This window comes from Periplaneta americana, chromosome 14 (assembly GCF_040183065.1).
Source record: "Periplaneta americana isolate PAMFEO1 chromosome 14, P.americana_PAMFEO1_priV1, whole genome shotgun sequence".
Taxonomy (NCBI): Eukaryota; Metazoa; Arthropoda; class Insecta; order Blattodea; family Blattidae; genus Periplaneta; species Periplaneta americana.
Genome location: NC_091130.1, coordinates 110112951 through 110134186, shown reverse-complemented (window position 1 = coordinate 110134186; position 21236 = coordinate 110112951). Strand labels below are relative to the sequence as shown.

The 21236-nt window shown below is 36.4% G+C and overlaps 1 protein-coding gene across 2 annotated transcripts in view; it reads right to left on the bottom strand.

Moving 5' to 3' along the window:
• The window catches only part of LOC138713657 (gamma-glutamyl hydrolase-like), a 104379-nt gene that overhangs the window by 28565 nt on the left and 54578 nt on the right, over positions 1-21236 (bottom strand). For both annotated transcript variants that reach the window (XM_069845921.1, XM_069845922.1), the window contains exon 2: positions 17111-17231. In XM_069845921.1, coding sequence (XP_069702022.1) covers positions 17111-17231 — 121 coding nt within the window. The remainder of the gene's footprint in view (positions 1-17110; positions 17232-21236) is intronic.

Here is a 21236-nt window from a genome sequence, read left to right as displayed (position 1 = left end):
TCACCAAGCGAGTATCCATGACCCACCCAGCACAGGAGGTCTTTGTCCAACATGGACATCATGGCTAGCATTCATTCATTCATTCATTGCTATTTGGCATGACATAGGTTTTCGATCCCTCAATCAATTATTTTCTCGTAATAACTTATACCAGAATGCAACCCACGTGAATTACTCCTAGGTTAAACCACAATGTTACACCTCCACGTGTATTCGAAAAGGGCTTTCCCATCCCCACTCCGACACTTATGAGGAAATATAAATTAGGTTAATTATTCACAAGATACCATGGTTGCTTTTAGCGATGCAAAGTTAAACTACCGAACATTCTTTTCAATTTACTGATATCGTAGTGCTCGCTAGATGAAATTATCCAAGATCAGAGCAGATGATCGTTCCTCTGGAGCAGGAGAAAGTAGCATTTACGGAATATTTTATTGGAATTTTGGAATTATACTCTCTCTACCACTAAAATAGAAGACAGTGTAAAACGTAAAATTAAAATATTGGGCGATTTCTGCATCTGAAAGGAGGCTTTCAAAGAAATTATTACGAATTTCTGTCAAACCAATCTGGCAATCCAACCGCATTCTGCTCACTGTTCTTGAAAATATTTAGCAAAATGGGGGTTGATACAGCAAATTTCGAAAGGAAAAGAATAAAAGAGTAAAAGTGAAAAAGTATAAATGCGGATTTCTCACTGTGTTACGTTTTCCAGCAGACGTTTTCGGTGAGATACCTGCCAAGCGTCCTTTAGATCAAAAGCTGAAGGAACATTTCCAGAAATTGCGAACAGTGCTACCAAATGATCATGGAAAACAAAGAATATTTGTATACAGAGACCAAATAACTTGTCCACATATCTTTGCTCGTTTTCTATGTAATTCCTATGATATGGACTATTTCCAGTTACTGAAAGAGGAGACAAAATATTTAAACTTCGCATTAAAGAGAAAAATGTTCAGATATTCAATGAAAGACTGCATCCAGGGTTTTTTTTATATTCCTCTTCATTACACTCTGCTTCTACAGATAAGGCTACTTCTTTGAATCAACCACTGAGCTCGACAATGAAAAAGACTAGCTACAATTGTAGAGCGTTTTGGACGTATAGTCACTTTTCATGCCCCAATCTTAGACTAATACGTTTTCGGTGGAAGAATATTGTGGAAAATTTAGATTTCAAAATTTATTTAATTATCTCCATGAGAACAGTGATTGTCATTGTATTGTTGGAATTGACGATTTGTAATGAGCTTTTAATTTTTAATAAATTGATGAAATTTCTAAAGGTAGGCTATAATGTCAACAAATATAAATGACGCTCGAGCGCAAATTAAACGCAGAATAAATATGGGAAATGCCTGCTATTATTAAGTTGAGAAACTTTTGTCAGTCCACACCTGTGGAGTAATGGTTAGGGCGTCTGGCCGTGAAACCAGGTGGCCCGGGTTCGAATCTCGGTCGGGACAAGTTACCTGGTTGAGGTTTTTCCGGGGTTTTCCGTCGACCCAATATGAGCAAATGCTGGGTAACTATCAGTGCTGAACCACGGACTCATTTCACCAGCATTATCACCTTCATCGCATTCAGACGCTAAATAACCTAAGATGTTGATGCAGTGTCGTAAAATAATCTACTAAAAAAAACTGTTGTCATCCAGTCTGCCCTTAAAAAGTTAGAATTTATAAAACAGTTATATTACCGGTTGTTTTGTATGGTTGTGAAACTTGGACTCTCACTTTGAGAGAGGAGCAGAGGTTAAGGGTGTTCGAGAATAAGGTTCTTAGAAAATATTTGGGGCCAAGAGTTGTGAAGTTACAGGATAATGGAGAAAGTTACACAACGCAGAACTGCACGCATTGTATTCTTCACCTGACATAATTAGGAACATTAAATCCAGACGTTTCAGATGGACAAAACATGTAGCAGAAATGCATATAGAGTGTTAGTTGTGGGCCCTGTGGGAAAAATACCTTTGAGGAGGCCGAGATGTAGATGGGAGGATAATATTGAAATGGATTTGAGAAACCGATAGCGTGCTTATGTGAGGGCGACAATGAACCTCCGGGTTCTCTCAAAGCCATTTCTAAGTAAGTAAGGTCATAAAGTAAATTTATGTCACCGTTTATAAGTTAGGCCTACTTCTTTATTTTTGTAACAAGAATCCTCGAAAGTGTGCGTCAAACTTCATAATTTTTCTCTTTGGACCATAGTATTTTGCATGCGCTATACTGGAGAATTCCCACGGTATCATTGAACCGTGCCGTTACGTTTAGCGCCAAATTTTACTAAATACACAATCTCGCCAACATAAGAACACGATGTTGGTGTGTGGCGTCATTAGAGAGAGAAATTTGTTTATTTTCTTTCTGTGCCTCCTTCGTTCTGAACATTACTGAGAGATAGCACCACTGTTAGCTACAAGGTATATTTGCGCAAATATATTGCAAGTAGATTACGTGACTTAAGCACAGGAACGCCATTTCGTAATTTCATTTAAGAAACAAGCCAAACGAATTATCTTTGCATCAAAAACGGATGCTCCCTGGACCAAATTATCGTATTTTATAATTGTTTGAAACTTATTACATGACTTAGATGAGAGTTTCGAGACAAAACAGTTTTGCTATATTTGTTTTTTTTATTAAATGTTAAGCACCACTGTTAGGTACAAGGTGTATTTGCGCAAATATTGCGGGTAAATTATGACGAGTGGCTTAGATGAGAGGCTCGCGACAGAAACAGTTTTGCTGTAGCGCATGCGCGGACCTCTCATGCAGTGGAAGCGTGATCCTTGAAATTATTTTCGCGTGTACATTGAAGATTAAATGATTGAGATCCCTTCTTGTTCCGGTTACAGACCTTGGATATACGAAGGTTAGGTTTGGTTAGTTTAGGTTTTTATTAGCCAAGTCCGCGCATGCGCAGACAGGCAATATCCTGTCGCGAGCCGCATGTGATAAGTGATATGAGGTCGAGGAATGGGAGAAGGTTAGGTTAGGTTGGGTTAGGTTAAGTTTGGTTGGGTTGGGTAAGGTTAGGTTAGGATAGGTTAGGTTGGGTTAGGATAGGATAGGTTAGGTTGGGTTAGGTTAGGTTGGGTTAGGATAGGTTAGGTTAGGATAGATTAGGTTAGGATAGGATAGGTTAGGATAGGATAGGTTGGGTTAGATTAGGATAGGTTAGGTTAGGATAGGTTAGGTTAGGATAGGTTAGGTTGGGTTAGGTTAGTTTAGAATAAATTAGGTTGGGTTAGGATAGGTTAGGTTAGGATAGGATAGGTTAGGTTAGGTTAGGTTAGATTAGCTTTGGTTAAAAAATAATAGGCCTATAATGAAAGCGGTGAATAATTTCATGGTCCTTAAATTTTTTTTTCGTAAAAGGCTAAGTATTTTTCCATAGGCCAGAAATAAAACAGCAACGCCGTCATAATTACGTACTTTACGCTTTGGCGAACATTAACCGGAAATTTACTTTCCGTCATTTTAATTGTATTCCGTGAAACACACCTTTGTCCTGTTAATTTCCTTGTGATAACCTAGTTTATTATCTTAATACATCTTCATTTTCTTTTAATGCATTCACAAAAACCGCCGTTGTACTACATAAAACCTTGAACTTGACTAATGGAGTGAATTATTTAAGAATATAGTCGCGAATTTGACTACCACCATTTCGATTATATTTTGTTTGATACGGCTCGGTACGGCCCGGTGACTAGTGGCCAGCGAGTAGAGTCGACTATCGATATTGGTCTGCCGTGCGTATTATCCAGTTGTTCCTTTTGCATGTAACTTGCATGATGAAATCGTAGCATGGATTTCATAGCGAATGCTTTGCCTGAGGAATTTCATGATTGTCTCCACATTCTATATTACTGATGTAATCTTAATGGATCGCGTGTTTTCATTGACAAGTTTCTCGTATTATTCATAACACCCCACAGTCCTTGCGTATCATTTCACTACTGCACAATTAGCAATGTTACTACACAAACACAAAGCAAATTGATGTCGTCCAGTGTATATACTTCTCCAGAAAATACCTATTATTGAATTTTCTCGATTCCTATCATAATTATTGCTTAAGGAATGCTGAACCTTTTTCAATATACGGATATAAATCTATATGAAACACTAATTGCTTTTAACATTTCAGTTTGACTTCCCATTTACGACAGTCCATCCCCATTAACAATTTGCCAAAAAATTAAAATGAAGTATCAATTTCTACACGAAGTTATGTTAAAGAGTAGAAATATTCACTAGATAAATGTGTGTACTCTTGAGAAGTCCTTCGATTTAGCTACTGAAGTTGTGTTTATAATAATAATACTTGCATTAACACGGTAGTTCATAAACAAACAGATGACAAAAACATTTTCATCTTGGTCAGCTATTACCTGCGGAACTTTCGTCAGTGTTTAGGTTTAAAATTAAGTGTAGGCCTACACCTAAGCGAAAATTTGTTATTTTTGAGTAAAAAAATCAAAATTTTAGTTTTTAGCATAACTATTTTTATGGTCCAAGGAAGCTCTGTGATAATGTTAATGCATTTATGCTCCTCAAATTGCATATTTCGACGGCCATTTTGAAAAAGTATATGCATGTGTTTGTATTAATTTAAAACAGCAATTTTCAACCGGTTTGTCGTTGCACACTAGTGTGCCGCGAATGATTCACTGGTGTGCCGCGAGAAAATGAAAATAGTAAAGATTGTATAAAAAATTTGAAGAATAAAAGTGAAAAAAGTAGTAAAAAAAGTGAGTCCATAAGAGTCAACATTCAGCGAAAGCTGCACAAATCAACATCCAGTAAACATATTCCCTCCTAAAACCCTTAAAATCCTCCCCCGGTTGGAAACCACTGGTTTCGATTATATGAGTATGGCGCGGGATTTTGAATTACACCTTTGGTGTGCCACATGTTGAAAAAGGTAGAAAAACGCTGATTTAGATATCGAATTCACTTTTGTCCGCTTTTGTTTTTCGCACAATTTGCTTCGCTTAAAATGCTATTTGTCCTACAAAATGTGTACTGCATTAATGGTTCTTTTGTGAAACTTCTTTAATATGTGTGTAACAAAACGTACTATTAGGATTTTCTTTAAGTTTCTAATTTTTGTGAATATTAATTGTTTGCATGAGTTGCTAATTTTTTGGCTGTTTTTAGAATTGATAATAAGGAAAAACATTACTATACCTTTATTGACACAGTATATTAAAACAAAGTTGTAAGTTCCATCAATTACACAAGATACAACATACATCCTTTCGTCATCATTCCAGTCGCACACAGTGCACAAACTGCGTACTTCCGCATTGTCTACCTGTCTTCGTGTTCAGTCAATAGCATCAGTCTCCTCTACCAACGTCACAATAAATAATCCCACTCTTACTTAGCCGATCTTCACTTGTCATCGTAGGTTTCCAGAACGTCAGCCAAGTGCTCGTTGTCTCGCGGCTTGAGCTGCTTCTTGCGTTGGTTCGGTTTCTTACGCTTGTGGGGTAACGGTTTCTTGGGTTCATGATCTTGCATGGAGCAGATTCCCTGTTTCTCCAGATATTCCTCTATCTTCAGTCATCTATGTTCTCAACTTCCACTTCTACAGGCAGAGCTGCTGTCTTGTTGTAGAACACAATCTTCTTCTTGTCAATCGGTCGTGAGATGTATATGATCTCATTCTGCAAAGCCTTGGCGGCTTCATCACAATGTGGCAGAGGTTGCTGAACATCTTCCAACAGAATTCCTCCAAGACCCTTCAAGTCATGCTGTTTCAACAAACGCAGTTGTTCTGATATTTGGCCAACATTTAGAATTTCAAAAATAAAATATTATCTCCAAAGCCAGTGTTTGAGGGAATGATAATATGATTTTTGTGGGGATAAAAGAAATTAAAACACTGGATAGTAAGTTATGATTTGGGTGCGTTTGAAAGTTACAAAAATGATATTTCCGACTAAAATGTTAAAATTTGTAGGAATAATAACAATTTCTCGAAAAAAATTTAAATTAAAAAATGTTAATAATTTACACATTCTTGAAACAAATTAAATGAAATTTGATAACACTATTTATAAGGAGTTTAATAACTGTACAAAAATTTCTGATTTCTAGCTTTATTAGTTCAGAAAATTGAAATTTCATCTCGGTGTTCTCTTAACAGTGTTATAAAATTCGTAGTAATAAATAATTTTCATTATCATCTCAATTAAATGTGCTGAAGTTCATACATCAAAGCTCCACCGCAAGCCAAGAACATTCCTACTAGTATTAATTTCACCTAATGACGAGTGTTTGACTTATGCCTTTCACCTAAGTGTCCCATTCTCGGAGTAACGCGACGTAACTACTGTATAATATATCTTTCCGCACTACACCATTGGAGGCGATCTACATAGTACACTGGCTCGCAAAACTTTTGTCCTATGAAATAATGTGGAAGTGAGCTTTGTGAGATATTATGTTGGCAATATGTCTACATATCCCACTCCATATGTCGTCCTGGGAAGGGAGGTATTTGAACTCTGAGTTGCAAGTATATACCTAGCCAATCGAACCAAAGACAACTTTTAGAGCAATAACGGCATATGTAACCGACAGAAATAAAATATTGAATCTATTTTGCACCGAAATGTTTAAAACATATTGGATCATAAACATAGAATAGATCACATCGCGTTTTGACAAGAATATTATGAATATCCATGGGAAACTGTAATATTTTCAGATTAAAAGATTTTCTCAAACACCAGTCATGGGCCTATTCAGGTATTTAGTGGTATTTGGTCCACAAGGTTCCAGCCAGAATTATGTAACATCAACACAACGCAGTAGACGTATTTCTGTCGCTATTTGGGGATGGATTTCCAGGCTATGAGAAGGAACTCTGTGTAAAATTGAAGAGAATTTGATTTCCCAGCAATATATCCACATACTGGAAAATACTGTATGCTACCTAGCATGCGCATATTGCAACCTATATTTTTTCAACTGAACAATTCCTCCATCTACACATCTTTGTTGTATCAGATATGGTTCCAATACCATGTTTGGTGCTGAAAGCACAGACATTTGCTATTTCTATATGCTTTGCTTATTTTTTAGTTCGTTATCCACATTTTCGTTCCATTACTATATGAGAGTAATATGCAAACCTTTTTTTATGTGTGCAAAATATAAATTAAACTTCTATATCCTACGGGATATAACTGACAATCAAGTTTTAAATTATGCACATACCCATAAAAATTTGTCTTAATAAAATTATTTACTGATTTTTTTAGAATATTAATCTATTGATTGTTAGTGCCACATTTAATCAATGTAATTTTATTAGCGTAGTGTTATTACCATGACAACAGCCAGAGAAAACTAAGCTATAGGCGCATTATAGCGCAAAGAACCGTGGCGTGGGAAGGAGCTACATAATTCCGTGTTTATTAAATTTATCTAGATCACTAGACCACTAAGTAAACCCACCTTGGTTCAACCTTTCTGTTGTGAGGACGAGTGATTTGTTACCTGCGGGTAAGTAACTATAACGTCATTGGCGGGGAGACTACCTGCCACCTACGCTACTGTCCTAGAGTGAGTACAGATACCAACTTAAGAACGAGAAAAACTGTACAGTATATCGGACAAAAGTTTTGCGAGCCAGTGTACCACATAATAATAAATAATTGAGAAATGGTGGAATGTCTGTAGGGTAAACGGGGATACCTACGAAAACAAAATCGCAGGGTTTCGGACCCGGATTGCCAGGGTGGAGAGCAGTGGCGGCTCATACATATTTAATGCCTAGTGCCAAAATCAGTGGTAGATCCAGGATACCCTAAGGGGGAGGGTAACTCTTTTTCCTACTATTTCCTCCCTGGATCCGCCTATGGTCTAAACCAAAGACAAGAAATAAGCAATAATAATAATAATAATAATAATAATAATAATAATAATAATAATAATAATAATAATAATTAGAGACAAGAATTCCTTGCAAATGCATATTTTTATAGGAACATAGGACATAGGTCAAACTTAGTACTTATCCGTTTCATTACTTCCCGGTTCCAAATATGTGTACTTTTCCCGTGCATATTTGCATGTTTTCGACTTTTTATGGATAAAAACATCCATAATACATATTTAGGTAATTTTTAGCTTAATAATGCATATAATATAGATTACATTCAGTTCAAATGCATGTTTTAATGGTTTTATGTGGACACCTCAGTTTCTCGATTTTATGTCCCATATTTTAGCTTCAGGAATCAGGATTGAAGAAGAAAAAGAAAAAAAACCTAAATAACAGAAAAATTAAATAAAATGTTAAGATTTTCACAATAAGGTGTTAGAAGACCTTTCCCTGGACGGAAGTCCACTTTTACAACACTTTACCGACGACCCTCTATACACTGCGTGTCATAAATGAATTTATTACGTTGGATATTTTGAGAATAGTAAGTAGAGAGGAAATATAGAGGGTTCAAGGAAATTGCCGACAAATAATTTAGGTCAAAAGCATTCTCTTTCATGGAGGTTGTAAATTCTCTTCCTTTTCTAGTACTAGTAGCAATTTAGATTCTTCTAAAATTGGAATTATCATTAAACTGTGTTTGCAGTGTGTGAATATCGTAAGTTGTTAATGTGATTGTTTATTTTGTTTGCGCGTGTTAATGTGGTTCTAATATGTTTCCAATTTAAAGATTCCAAAAGTGTACTCTTTGCACAGTGGATTACAGTAAAGGAAAAGATTTTATTAGGTCAGATGAGGATGTATTTTGCGACTGTTGGAGTAAAGAGTTAAGCAATGCTGTTCTGTTTCCGAATATTTTATATGACAATTGTTCTTTGTAAAAAAATTACAAAACTTGTTTAAAATAATTATTAAATTACGATGTCCGTTTTTAAATCGTATCTAGGTAACCGTAAGGTCTATTATAATTTCAGATGAAATGTACTAAAAAATTTCAAGTCGACCAGCATGTCGCATCTGTTTCACATACTGCAAGAATGCAACAAAAGAAAGAATCTTCAAAGAATTTCATAGATCCCTCAGTTATGCCCGTGGGAAAGTGGATGTAGCGGCGAAAAACAAATTGGACAGGGTCATAAATGCTAACCCGGACTGCGGATTCTTTTGTTCAGTGAAGAAGGTCATTTGTGGCGAAAACTTGAATGAAAAATTTGACCTGACACTGTCACAAATATGTTCATTCAAGTTTAAACCTGTAACTTCTTGCAATATAGAGAGGTCATTTTCTGCCTACAAAAACATATTGACTGACAAGTGCAGGAACCTCACAGAAACCAATTCAAAAATGTGTTAGGTTTTTAACTGTGCAAAAAAGTGAAGTGAAATACGACATTTGAAACGAAAAAAAAGTGCATATTTTAATGTATTTTTCGCTTGATCATGCATATTTCATTGTAAGATAGTGCATGAATGCATGCATATTTTGGGATTTTATAGTGCATGAAATTCTCGTCTCTAATAATAATAATAATAATAATAATAATAATAATAATAATAATAATAATAGTAATAATAATAATAATAACTTAATAATAATAATCACTCACCAAATTTATACAACTGGAGCACTTGAGCACTTTTGTTGACCAGGTTAATATGCGCGATAGATAAAACCCATTCGCCGATTCTTCTGACTTGAAAATAAATTCATCATTTTTTTGTTGAAGTTGTCTATTTTGCAAATACAACTCCTCAGGTTCATCGTGCCCTCTTAGTGCTAAATCGTATGCAATTTATTATTAAATTTAACACATATCTCTTTTTATCAACTTGCTCATTGTGTTTTGCAATCGCGAGTCTGTAGTGTGAATTTAACTGATTTTCAGTGTTCGCTTTACCCAGCATAGGCAAACTGAAGACGTTATTCATATTAACCTTTGACTTAAGATGTGTTTTTATTTTACCCCATAAATGTACTAAATCTGTCACACCCACTTTTGACCAGCTAAGTTCACCTCCGAACAGAACACACGGGAAACAGAAGAACGCATTTTCCGCATCACATCCACACAACCAGTTGTTTTTTAAATAAATATCTGGGTTGAATTTACGAGATCTGTTAACTTTAGCACTTTGCTGGTTTTGATGAATATTTAAGTGCGGTGTAGGTCCGCCTAATTCTTTAACACGAAGTTTGTTTTCATATGTTAATGTTAAAAGCGGAGATTTCAATAAAGCGCCAACCGAATTCATTTTTTCACAGTACACAATACGATAACACGACCACTATTACGATGACAACCTCACGACTTAACACGTTCACACTACAATTGGTACTATTGTAGAAATAATAAAGTGAAAACTTTCTCAAGCCAACCGGGAGAGATTTTATTATCTTATTGTTGCAGTCTTCCCTCTAAGAAACTTGTTCCGGCAAAGCGGAAGGACAGACAGAGTGAGAGGCAGTAAGGGACCGGCGTAGAAAATGGGGATGTATACAGTTTTACAAGCATTGCAAAAGCCAGCGGCAAATTGTGCCTGGCACATTTTAGATCATGTTTTAGATGCTGAAAAGGACGAGCGAACATGAAGATTGCGCGCGCATCCCATTATATTTCTTATGGGATGTAGTGCCTGGCACAGATCCATCCTCCAAACACTGGTTAAAACGTGTTTCCCTGCAAAGATCATATTGACAGTAGAGTTTGTATAAGCGTAAATTGTTTCTCTCAGATTTTGAGCGGAAAATATGAATTCTCCTTTTCCTTCTGTAATCTGGTAGTGCCATGGCACAACGGCACTATCTCTAAAGCCGCCCCTGGTGGAGAGCCAACGTTCGGCAAACGCTGTCCCCCTTACGTACTAATATACGTACGTAGCGTCCCTTCCAAGAATTCTTTTGTTCCACTGGATATCGGATTACTGAATCATTGTATTTGTTTAAATGTGTTGTAACATGAAGCAATCTCGGTTTAGCATTTGTTGTTAGAACAAACTCGACAAACAGGAGAATATAAATAAAGGTAAGTCATTCTAAGGTGTGGGGTAGTTATATCCATAAGTAGTCGGCTCCTAACTAAAAATCTGAAGAACGGCTATATTTTGAAAGAAAGTAAACGTGACGTAGTTTTACGGCATACAAAAATACACTTTTCGCGAATGAGAAGCTTCCAGGTGAATTTATCTCGTCTTTGTACTAGAATAAAAATTCAACTACATTCCTTCCCTTCATTCTAGATAATCTCATTAATAGATGTCGTATTTCTATGACTTATAATCTAGAGCAGCGGTGACCAAAGCGGGCGTCGTGATTACATCGTGTAATCACAGACATTCCAACGGGTACGAGGAGTTTCCTGTACAGTGCTGTGTATTTCATTCACGTACTGAAGACAAACGGTGGCTGTATCATGTCGCTCTACAAACTCTGTCTCTACAAGCACTAAGAGGTGGTTTCGTAAAGAATGAGAAGGAAAACTTTTTTTTTGTTCTGTCGGACAAAATGTAATATGTTTACTTTGCTCATCGGTTCAATTAGGAATATATAGAAACATTAATTGACACGCTGAATAATGTATTATTATTACTACTACTATTATTATTATTATTATTATTATTATTACTGACCACTAAGTATATGTTTCTATAATTCTTCTGTACGTGCATTAATATTGATATTTTTAGATCTTCTCTCTAGAAGAATAAAATTATTAGGTTTTATCTCAATTTTAATCTTCTTAATCTTTAGATGAGGGTAACTATTTATTAGTTACTCATTTAATAATAATATTATAGAAAAACTGATTCAATATTATGTGCCAACGAACTGTTAAACGCCAGGAAATGACATGTCTTAAATCATAGCCAAGAAAAGAAAGATGAGATAAATAAATGTAAGGAAGTCAGCTACCTAATGGGATTTGAAATATCTCGTGCTCTAAAGCCTTTTAATAGAACAGAATTTCTCAAAAGAGTAATGGTTAAAATAGCTTAAATAACTTGTTCATAAGAAGTTTTTAATTTTGAAAAACTACAAATTTCTCGACAAGTATCGAGAGATGAATTTAGAAAATTCAAGAGGAAGGTTAAAAAAAGAAGCAAGAAAAATCTTATATTATTCACTGGCTCTTGATGACAGCAGTGACATTACTGATACAGCAAAGCTTGAGATTTTTATCCGAGGGATTGATCAAGATTTTAGTACAGGAACCACCACTGTTTGTAGTTTTCATGCCAAGTACCTTTCCTCCGTCTCCTTACTTCATAGGCTGTCTGTCGCATGTAATCACTGCAGCTCGAGTTTTGGTCACCGCTGGTCTAGAAATAGGCATGCACTTATTCTCTAGAACAGTGATTCCCAAAGTCAGGATCGTGATCTCCAGGGGGTCGTGAAAAGAGCTGAGGAGGATCGCAAAATGGCTTTCAAAATAAAACAAAAACATCTTATTGACATATATTTGTTCTGAATTTATAAATATGAACATAAACAACATTGAACATAAATATAACAAAATGTTTCAGTACTTAAAAAATAAATAGTAATGAATGCGATAAATGTGCCTGTTTTTCAGAAACTAGCTTCACAAATCTCGACTTTGTATTCGATTCTCACACAATGATCTCGAAGGTTTACAAGCAAAATCCATCAAGTCAAAAATATTACTTATCTGAGAAAAAGGCGTTTGAAAGTAAGTTCTGAATAAAATATTACTTCAGCAAGTTGTTTTTATGTGTATTTTATTATCCAATTCTACGTTTAAACACATGAATTATGTAGCCTACACTACATATACCTTTTTCTCAGATGTAATATTTTTTACTTAATGTGTTCTGCTTGTAAGTGGGCGTTATATTCAAGTTTAAGGAGATTGTACGCTTTTGTTTTGATGATAATTATACACGAGAAACTTATTTTGTGTAAATACAAGGTTACAAATATGGGTGTGGGTAAGTTGCCTCCCATAGTCAGATTTGTCGAATAAGTTCCAAATATAATAACCCCATTCAAACAACTCTCTCGCTCTAAAACCCAGTTTTCTTCCGACTAATGCTAATAAACACGTTCCATAAACATGTAAGACCACATTAGCATTCGAAAATATTGATCGTATTTCACTAGGTATAGGAATTTCAAAGTTAGCAACAATTTCAGATGGATTAAATTTTTAATTTAATTTGGAACACTCGTCCTCTAAAAATAAGAAAGCAGTTTCACACGTAGTTCACACATTGTTCTTGTTATCTTCCGCCTTCCGAGCTTTGTAAACTGTAAGATGATGTAAGCTACACGGTCTTTATAGTAATAAACTGCCACAGGATTGCAATATCATCCATCTCACGTAACCTACAGCTTGAAGTCGAAATTGAGGAGTTAGCTGGAAAAAGGGCGTAATTCGAATTAAGGTGTTTATCCGTAAAATGGCTATATGCGTTCTTTGGCGGCGTTTCTACCAACCACCACAATGTTATGCCTTTACCCCCAATAGATTGCGATAGAGAGGTATTATTGAATTGCGTCCGTCTTCCATGTCACTACTGTGGTTCGAGGACCGGCGAAAGTAATTGCAAGGGTGTTCGCGTTGTCTGGCGAATGTTCTGATCTATTCTTTCTCCTAACGGAAGATAATATAACCTTTCTGATGTTAAAAGTATTAGTGAAAATGAATTACATATGGAAAGATATTAAACGGTTTAACAAACTATGGAAGAATATTCCAGCAAGCGACGACGAAATTACGGCAAAGCTTACACAAGTAGGTCAGGAAAAATGTTGAAAGAAATACAGTATTACTATTTATTTTTGTCAATGGAGAATGAATTTAAGGTACTAATAATATAGGCGTTTGACACTCGGGAGGAAATTAAACACAGAATAAATATGGGAAATGCGTGTTATTATTCGGTTGAGAAGCTCTTATCATCGAGTCTGCTGTCCAAAAATCTGAAAGTTAGAATTTATAAAACAGTTATATTACCGGTTCTTCTATATGGCTGTGAAACTTGGACTCTCACTCTGAGAGAGGAACATAGGTTAAGGGTGTTTGAGAATAAGGTGCTTAGGAAAATATTTGGGGCTAAGCGGGATGAAGTTACAGGAGAATGGAGAAAGTTACACAACACAGAACTGCACGCATTGTATTCTTCACCTGACATAATTAGGAACTTGAAATCCAGACGTTTGAGATGGGCAGGGCATGTAGCACGTATGGGCGAATCCAGAAATGCATATAGAGTGTTAGTTGGGAGACCGGAGGGAAAAAGACCTTTAGGGAGGCCGAGACGTAGATGGGAGGATAATATTAAAATGGATTTGAGGGAGGTGGGGTATGATGATAGAGACTGGCTTAATCTTGCACAGGATAGGGACCGATGGCGGGCTTATGTGAGGGCGGCAATGAACCTTCGGGTTCCTTAAAAGCCATTTGTAAGTAAGTATAATATAGGCGTATGGAGTGCTATAAAATGTTAGATCCAGGCTAGCAGTCGGTCATTTAGGAACGACCAGATTTCTGACAGATTAGCAGCAAAACATTTAAGCCAGTTGCTGGCAGAATAAATACGAGATGTCTACAGAGGAACAAGTCATTTTCCATTGAGGATTTTGGGAAACTGGAATCAAAAACCAACAGGATGCATTTCTTATGGGATATTTGGAGAGGAGGACCATTAAGCAACGTCAAACAACTGTAAAACCACAGCACCGAGAATGTTCTTAGGTATACAGTATCTTGACTGAGAAGAATTTTTATGCCAGTCCTTTATTCTGTCATTGTTTAAAATAGCTAAGAAACGAGTGATAATTGTACAAAATTAGTGAAACCAGGTGATACTGTAATGACAGATATGAGAGGCAAACACTCCAATAGGCCTCACAAGATTCTAGATGTTGTTTATGTTAGGTTATTAGATCACTTAAAGTGGTATAGTGTTTGTAAGCTTATAGTCTAGGTACTTTCAGTTAAAATGATATCGTGAAATAAGTGGGATTAATTATTTTAATGTTGTGATAACAATTTAGTAAACGAACATATTATATATACAGTATATATATATTGCAGAACATACATTGTAATTATCTTCATTATTGTGGTATAGACTCATATCTACCCTTTCGTATAGAAAATATTAGAAATATAGAAAGGTAACAGTATTGCAGTATTTTCAAGCCTCTTCTATGGAAGAAGAGCGTAATTAAATAAAATTGAGTGCTTTGTTCTCGAACGATATTTAAACATTAACCAAGGAACTCACTGTAATCACAAGAGAAAGCATTACCCTACAATATATATGAATAGTGTTATATTTCAGCAAGAGATGCGGGGTACAGATAGTTTTTGTTGATTATGTCAAAACTATGTTTTCTGAGTTACGCTCTTCTTCCATAACCCCTCAATTGGACAACAAATCATTCATTGCACTGGAGCAGTTTCTACCATGACTGAACTAATGAAAATTTTAAATGAGAAGAGTAATGATGATTTAATATAGGTAACGGTTTTAAATGCAGTTTTCAAAAGGCATTGAAGAGTGGTTTACAGAGTGGACATGTACCAGAAATACGTGTAACATTAATTTGAATTTACATCAAACCGCATTCTATAAGTACGAGAAGGACGAAAATTTGTATTTCCATTGGAAAGTGGAACCTTTTAAGTGTCACATATTTTGGAGGAGTGAAGAGGAAGGTGAGACCGACCAGCAACAACCTGGCCATATTCCTAACATTCTTTCATCTTTTGTGTTTTGACAACTTATTGCTGGCGAATTCAGTTACCTTGAAACTTTATTTAACCACAAAATATTTGTAAGGAAAGAAAATCCAAAATAAATAACTAAACATAAATAAAATATTTTGCCATTATTGACATAAAACATGTGATTAATAATTGGATAACTGTTAAAACTATTGTAATATAACCAAAAATATGTAATCACACCACTTTAGTCAAATGACTTAATGCTAAAAACATGGCAAAATATGCTATTATATGAAAAATAAAAATTTGTCATTGTGTTCAGAAAAGCTAGAAAAGTGTTTAATTTAACTTTAGTTTGTAAAAAAGAGACTAATATAAATACAGAGTCTTTCATAAGCAACGAGTCTATCGAAAAATCAAATATTTTGGATAGTTTTTTGAAATGATGTTCATCCTCACGAGAAAGAATCCTTCCTGATGCCGTACAGTCGATTTGTGAAACAAACTCCCCCTCTCCGCTACTTATTCATGTGTAATGTACATTTGATGCAAACTTAAAATGAACTGAAGCATGGCCTTCTATACACCAAGGACTTAAAATGATCTGGAGCCAAGAATAATGGCACACGGGCATGCCTATACACATTGTTGTGATAGACTGGAATGGTAAAATGCCACGCAGCCTCTTAACGTTATTGCAGAAGAGAAAAATTGCTGTCTGGTTTGAACTTGGAAACAGTGTCGCACAAATTACGCGTTTATTCTGAAGACCAAGGGTTTCCAGGCAGGTGGATCGGTCGCACAGGCTCAATTCGTTGGCCACCGCGATCACCTGATTTGATTCACCTGGACTTCTTTTCTGGGGATTCATCAAGGATCGTGTCTGTGGGACTAAGCCACTTACCATTCCTGAATTAGTGGAACGAATTGAACACGCGATACAAATGATTACGCCTGACATGCTCACCAAAGTCCATGAAGTGATGATACGTCGCTAATATTTGTGCATTCAGCAGAACGGAAGACATTTGAAAATTATACACCATAATTTGTCAACAATTTAAACTGTTTTTACATTTAGGCCTATGTGTTTTAATAAGGATTTTAAAACACTAACCATTTTTCGTTTAATAGCTCTGGCGGCAGGGGGAAGGGGGTGTTTGTTTCCAAATCGACTGTGCGGCACCGAGAAGGGTTATTTCTCGTGAGGATGAACATCATTTTAAAAATTATCCAAAATAGTTAATTTTTCAATAGACTCGTTACTTATGAAAGACCCTGTATATTATTACATGTCATAAAAATTCAAGCCCTACTCAGTACTAACGATTATCTTCTATAAATGTTGAAACCATTGTGAAATAAAAACAGTGAACTCTAAGTAGCGTTGCGTATAACGATGAACATGGAGTACCATACTGGAACTTTAATTTTCTCACCAAATTGGAACAACTCTTGCCCCAGAGCTCTCCATGGCCTTCACGTAGGAAGCTGCGATGTAACTGGCATGGTTCGGAAATAAGTTGTCAATGTCTTCACTCGGCTCCTGGGATAGAATGCCTGCAAGCAAACAAGACAAGTGTCAGAGTTTCTTTTCTACCCTACGTAGCCCAAAGTCGAAGTAAGTCGCATCTGTATTTCGGCGCTAGTAATTTCTGGCCACATGGTTTATCAGGTACTCGTCTCGGGATAGGACTTGATTGCGTCAGGGATGAGGCAGGATGGCCCGCTTGTTAGCATCGGATTCGAGAATACCACCTGGGCCACCTGTCAGACTGGAATAATCATCGCATAAAGAGCGCACAAAGAGCTAATGTAAACTTAACTGTAGGAATCTGTCCCGGATGTGGCCCTCGGAAAGCAAGCCAGCTATTTCCAATGTTATCTGAAATTAATCAGTAATTTTAAGTTCATGTATCTCTATCAAATTGTCTACTTGGTTGAACACTTACTTACTGGCTTTTAAGGAACCCGCAGGTTCATTGCCGCCCTCACATAAGCCCGCCATTGGTCCCTATCCTGTGCAAGATTAATCCAGTCTCTATCATCATATCCCACCTCCCTCAAATCCATTTTAATATTATGTTCCCATCTACGTCTCGACCTCCCCAAAGGTCTTTTTCTCTCCGGTCTCCCAACTAACACTCTATATGCATTTCTGGATTCGTCCATACATACTACATGCCCTGCCCATCTCAAATGTCTGGATTTAATGTTCCTAATTATGTCAGGTGAAGAATACAATGCGTGCAGTTCTGTGTTGTGTAATCTTTTCCAGTTTCCTGTAACTTCATCCCACTTAGCCCCAAATATTTTCCTAAGCACCTTATTCTCAAACACCCTTAACCTATGTTCCTCTCTCAAAGTGAGAGTCCAAGTTTCACAATCATGCAGAGGAAATGTTATGTTTTATTTAACGACGCTCGCAACTGCAGTGGTTATATCTGCGTCGCCGGATGTGCCGGAATTTTGTCCCGCAGGAGTTCTTTTACATGCCAGTAAATCTACTGACATCAGCTTGTCACATCTAAGCACACTTAAATGCCATCGACCTGGCCCGGGATCGAACCCGCAACCTTGGGTATAGAAGGCCAGCGCTATACCAACTTGCCAACCAGGTCGACTCATGCAGAGGAACCGGCAATACAACTGTTTTATAAATTATAACTTTCAGATTTTTTGACAGCAGACTGGATGATAAAAGCTTCTCAACGGAATAATAACAGGCATTTCCAATATTTATTCTGCGTTTAATTTCCTCCCGAGTATAATTTATGGTTGTTACTGTTGCTCCAAGATATTTGAATTTTTCCACCTCTTCGAAGGATAAATTTCCAATTTTTATATTTTCATCTCGTACAATATTCTCGTCACGAGACATAATCATATACTTCTTTGCTATGATCGTGCCAGAGAATCAGTCCTATTCCGAGGCTTATTTTAAGGTTTCGTTTGGTGATGAGTTGTTAGCCCTTCGCCAACCCCCAAGCTGGAGGACCACTTTAAATGTAAATTTCAATAGATCGTTAGTTAGCCTGTTAAACAGTCTTATATACCTGAATCCCCTTTCACGTCTTTCATATTACTAATTGGGTTGGGAAGTGCTTTTTACAACATCGAGTAAAAGTTTGAAAAACGAGCAGAGATCGTTTTTCAATTTACAATATGTTTTAACGTACTTCACAAACGTGTATTGTACAGTTAGGTACGAAAGTCTTGTCTCCCCCCCCCCCTTATCTGTATGTTGATGTGCATCCATTTTGAACATGTCGTAGTAGATGTGTGACAATGGTTGATACTTTACCTTCCAGCTTGTTTAGTGATCTAGAATATCAGTATGGGACCATCATTGTCGCGGCACATTGTGATTTCCCTTTGGGGGATAATTAAGCAGCATGTCTCGAAAAATCGATACCAGACAATTGAAGATTTGAAGCAAGCTATTAGGGAGGCATTCAGAAAAATCACACCGCATTTGGTGCGGAAAATTTCACACAGAACACGGCGCTGCATCATTTTGTGCCGCGACAATGATGGTCCCATACTGATGTTCTGGATCACTCAACAAGCTGGAACGTAAAGTATCAACCATTGTCACACATCTGCTATGACATGTTCAAAATGGATGCGCATCAACATACAAATAAGGGGGGGGGGGTACAAGACTTTCGGACCTTACTTTACAACATTTTTTGCACAATCAAAATATTTCATGATCATCATCATATTCCAGGGACGAAATTAGGCCATTGTTGGCCTGTTTCGAGTTCCTGTTATACAGGATCCAATAGACGTTTCTGTCCTGGTAGTCGTTGTCCTTGAAGGTGGTATTTTAGCATTTCTTGGGGTGTCCGGCCAGCTTCCATACGAGAAACGTGTTAAAGCCATCTGTTTCTGTATTCTGTAATTTTTTCTTCTAATGGTTGCATGTTCAGATCCTGCAGTATATCCTCGTTCCTCTTGTGGTCCAGAAGTGTGTATCCTGCAGTTCGTCGCAGATATTTCATTTCAGCTGCTCTTAATCTGCTGATATCTCCTTGTTTCAGAACCCAAATTTCGCTTCCATAGAGGAGACTTGGTAGTGCAAGGGTTTTATATAGCTTTACTCTGGAATGTTTCTGTACTAAACTTGGTTTTAGGGTATGGTTCAGCAGCCCTAATATTTGTAAAAATTTGTTAATTTTTCTGCTTACATCATTCTCTCCTTCGTATGATATATTACATCCTAAGTATGAAAAGGAATTCTTCTGTTCTAAAATCACAAAATCAAAATATTTTCAATTGTAAATACAACATATTTTACATTGAAAATTTAGAGCAATATTGTTGCAAAGTCTTCGCAAAACTACAACTGTAATGGTAATTAAGTAACAGTAAGTGCACTGTAATGAGTCTATTTCAGTATAGTTTGGTGTTCTGAAGAATGCTTTCCCCAGCAACAAGTTTCTGTGTTGGAATTCTAAGTTTCAAGGCCTAACAACAATAGCTGTAAATACAGCAAAAACACGATCGTGCAAAAAAGAGTGTTACACCCTTGTTATTTATAGTGCGTTCATCGATTGACTGCTTCATTCTAAATAAAGTTTATGCATAGACGCAGTAACCACCAGTGTGAAATTGTTAAAAAGTAAGAACAAGAATCCTTCTGGCTCCCAGAGGCTTCTGCTCTTATAAAAGTGTCGTAGGACTAATACTGTGTAAACTAAAAAGTATTAAATTATCACCTCACCTGGTGGTAAACAAGACCTTATGATGTTTGAGATAAGGAATCTGCTTGTCGCTATGTAATGTGTTACGCAAGTCTGCTCTCTGAGGGCAAGGTTGCGTTAAGAGTAAGGAGGGGAAAAAGTTCTTGTACAGTGAAATGCCAACATGTCATCGAGGTCACGAAAGCCATTTAGCTCTCAAAATGTTAAATTCAGAATGTGATTTAAGTTTCATATACTTTTCCTAGCTGTAGTAACTTTCTGTAGTAACTAACTAACTGTAGTAACTTTAGAGGAATATCGCATTTATCGGCATCGTACAAAATGTTGTCAAATATTCTTTTGAGAAGATTAACTCCATATGTAGATGAAATTATTAGGGATCATCAGTGCGGTTTTAGGCGTAATATATCGACTATTGATAAGATTTTTTGTATTAAACAGATATTGGAGGAAAAAAGAGAGTATATTCATAGATTTCAATAAGGCATATGGCTCGGTTAGGAGAGAAGTTTTATATAAAATTATTATTGAATTTGGTATTCCCAAGAAACTAGTTCGATTAATTGAAATGTGTCTCAGTGAAACTTACAGCAGATTCCGTATAGGCCAGCTTCAGTCTGATGCTTTTCCAATTCACTGCGGGCTAAAGTAAGGAGATGCACTATCACCTTTACTTTTCAACTCTGCTCTAGAATATGCCATTAGGAAAGTTCAGGATAACAGAGTGGGTTTGGAATTGAACGGATTACATCAGCTTGTCTATGCGGATGACGTGAATATGTTAGGAGAAAATCCACAAACAATTATTAGGGAAAGCTCTTTCTTTTTTTGCGTAAAACAACTTTAAAATGACATA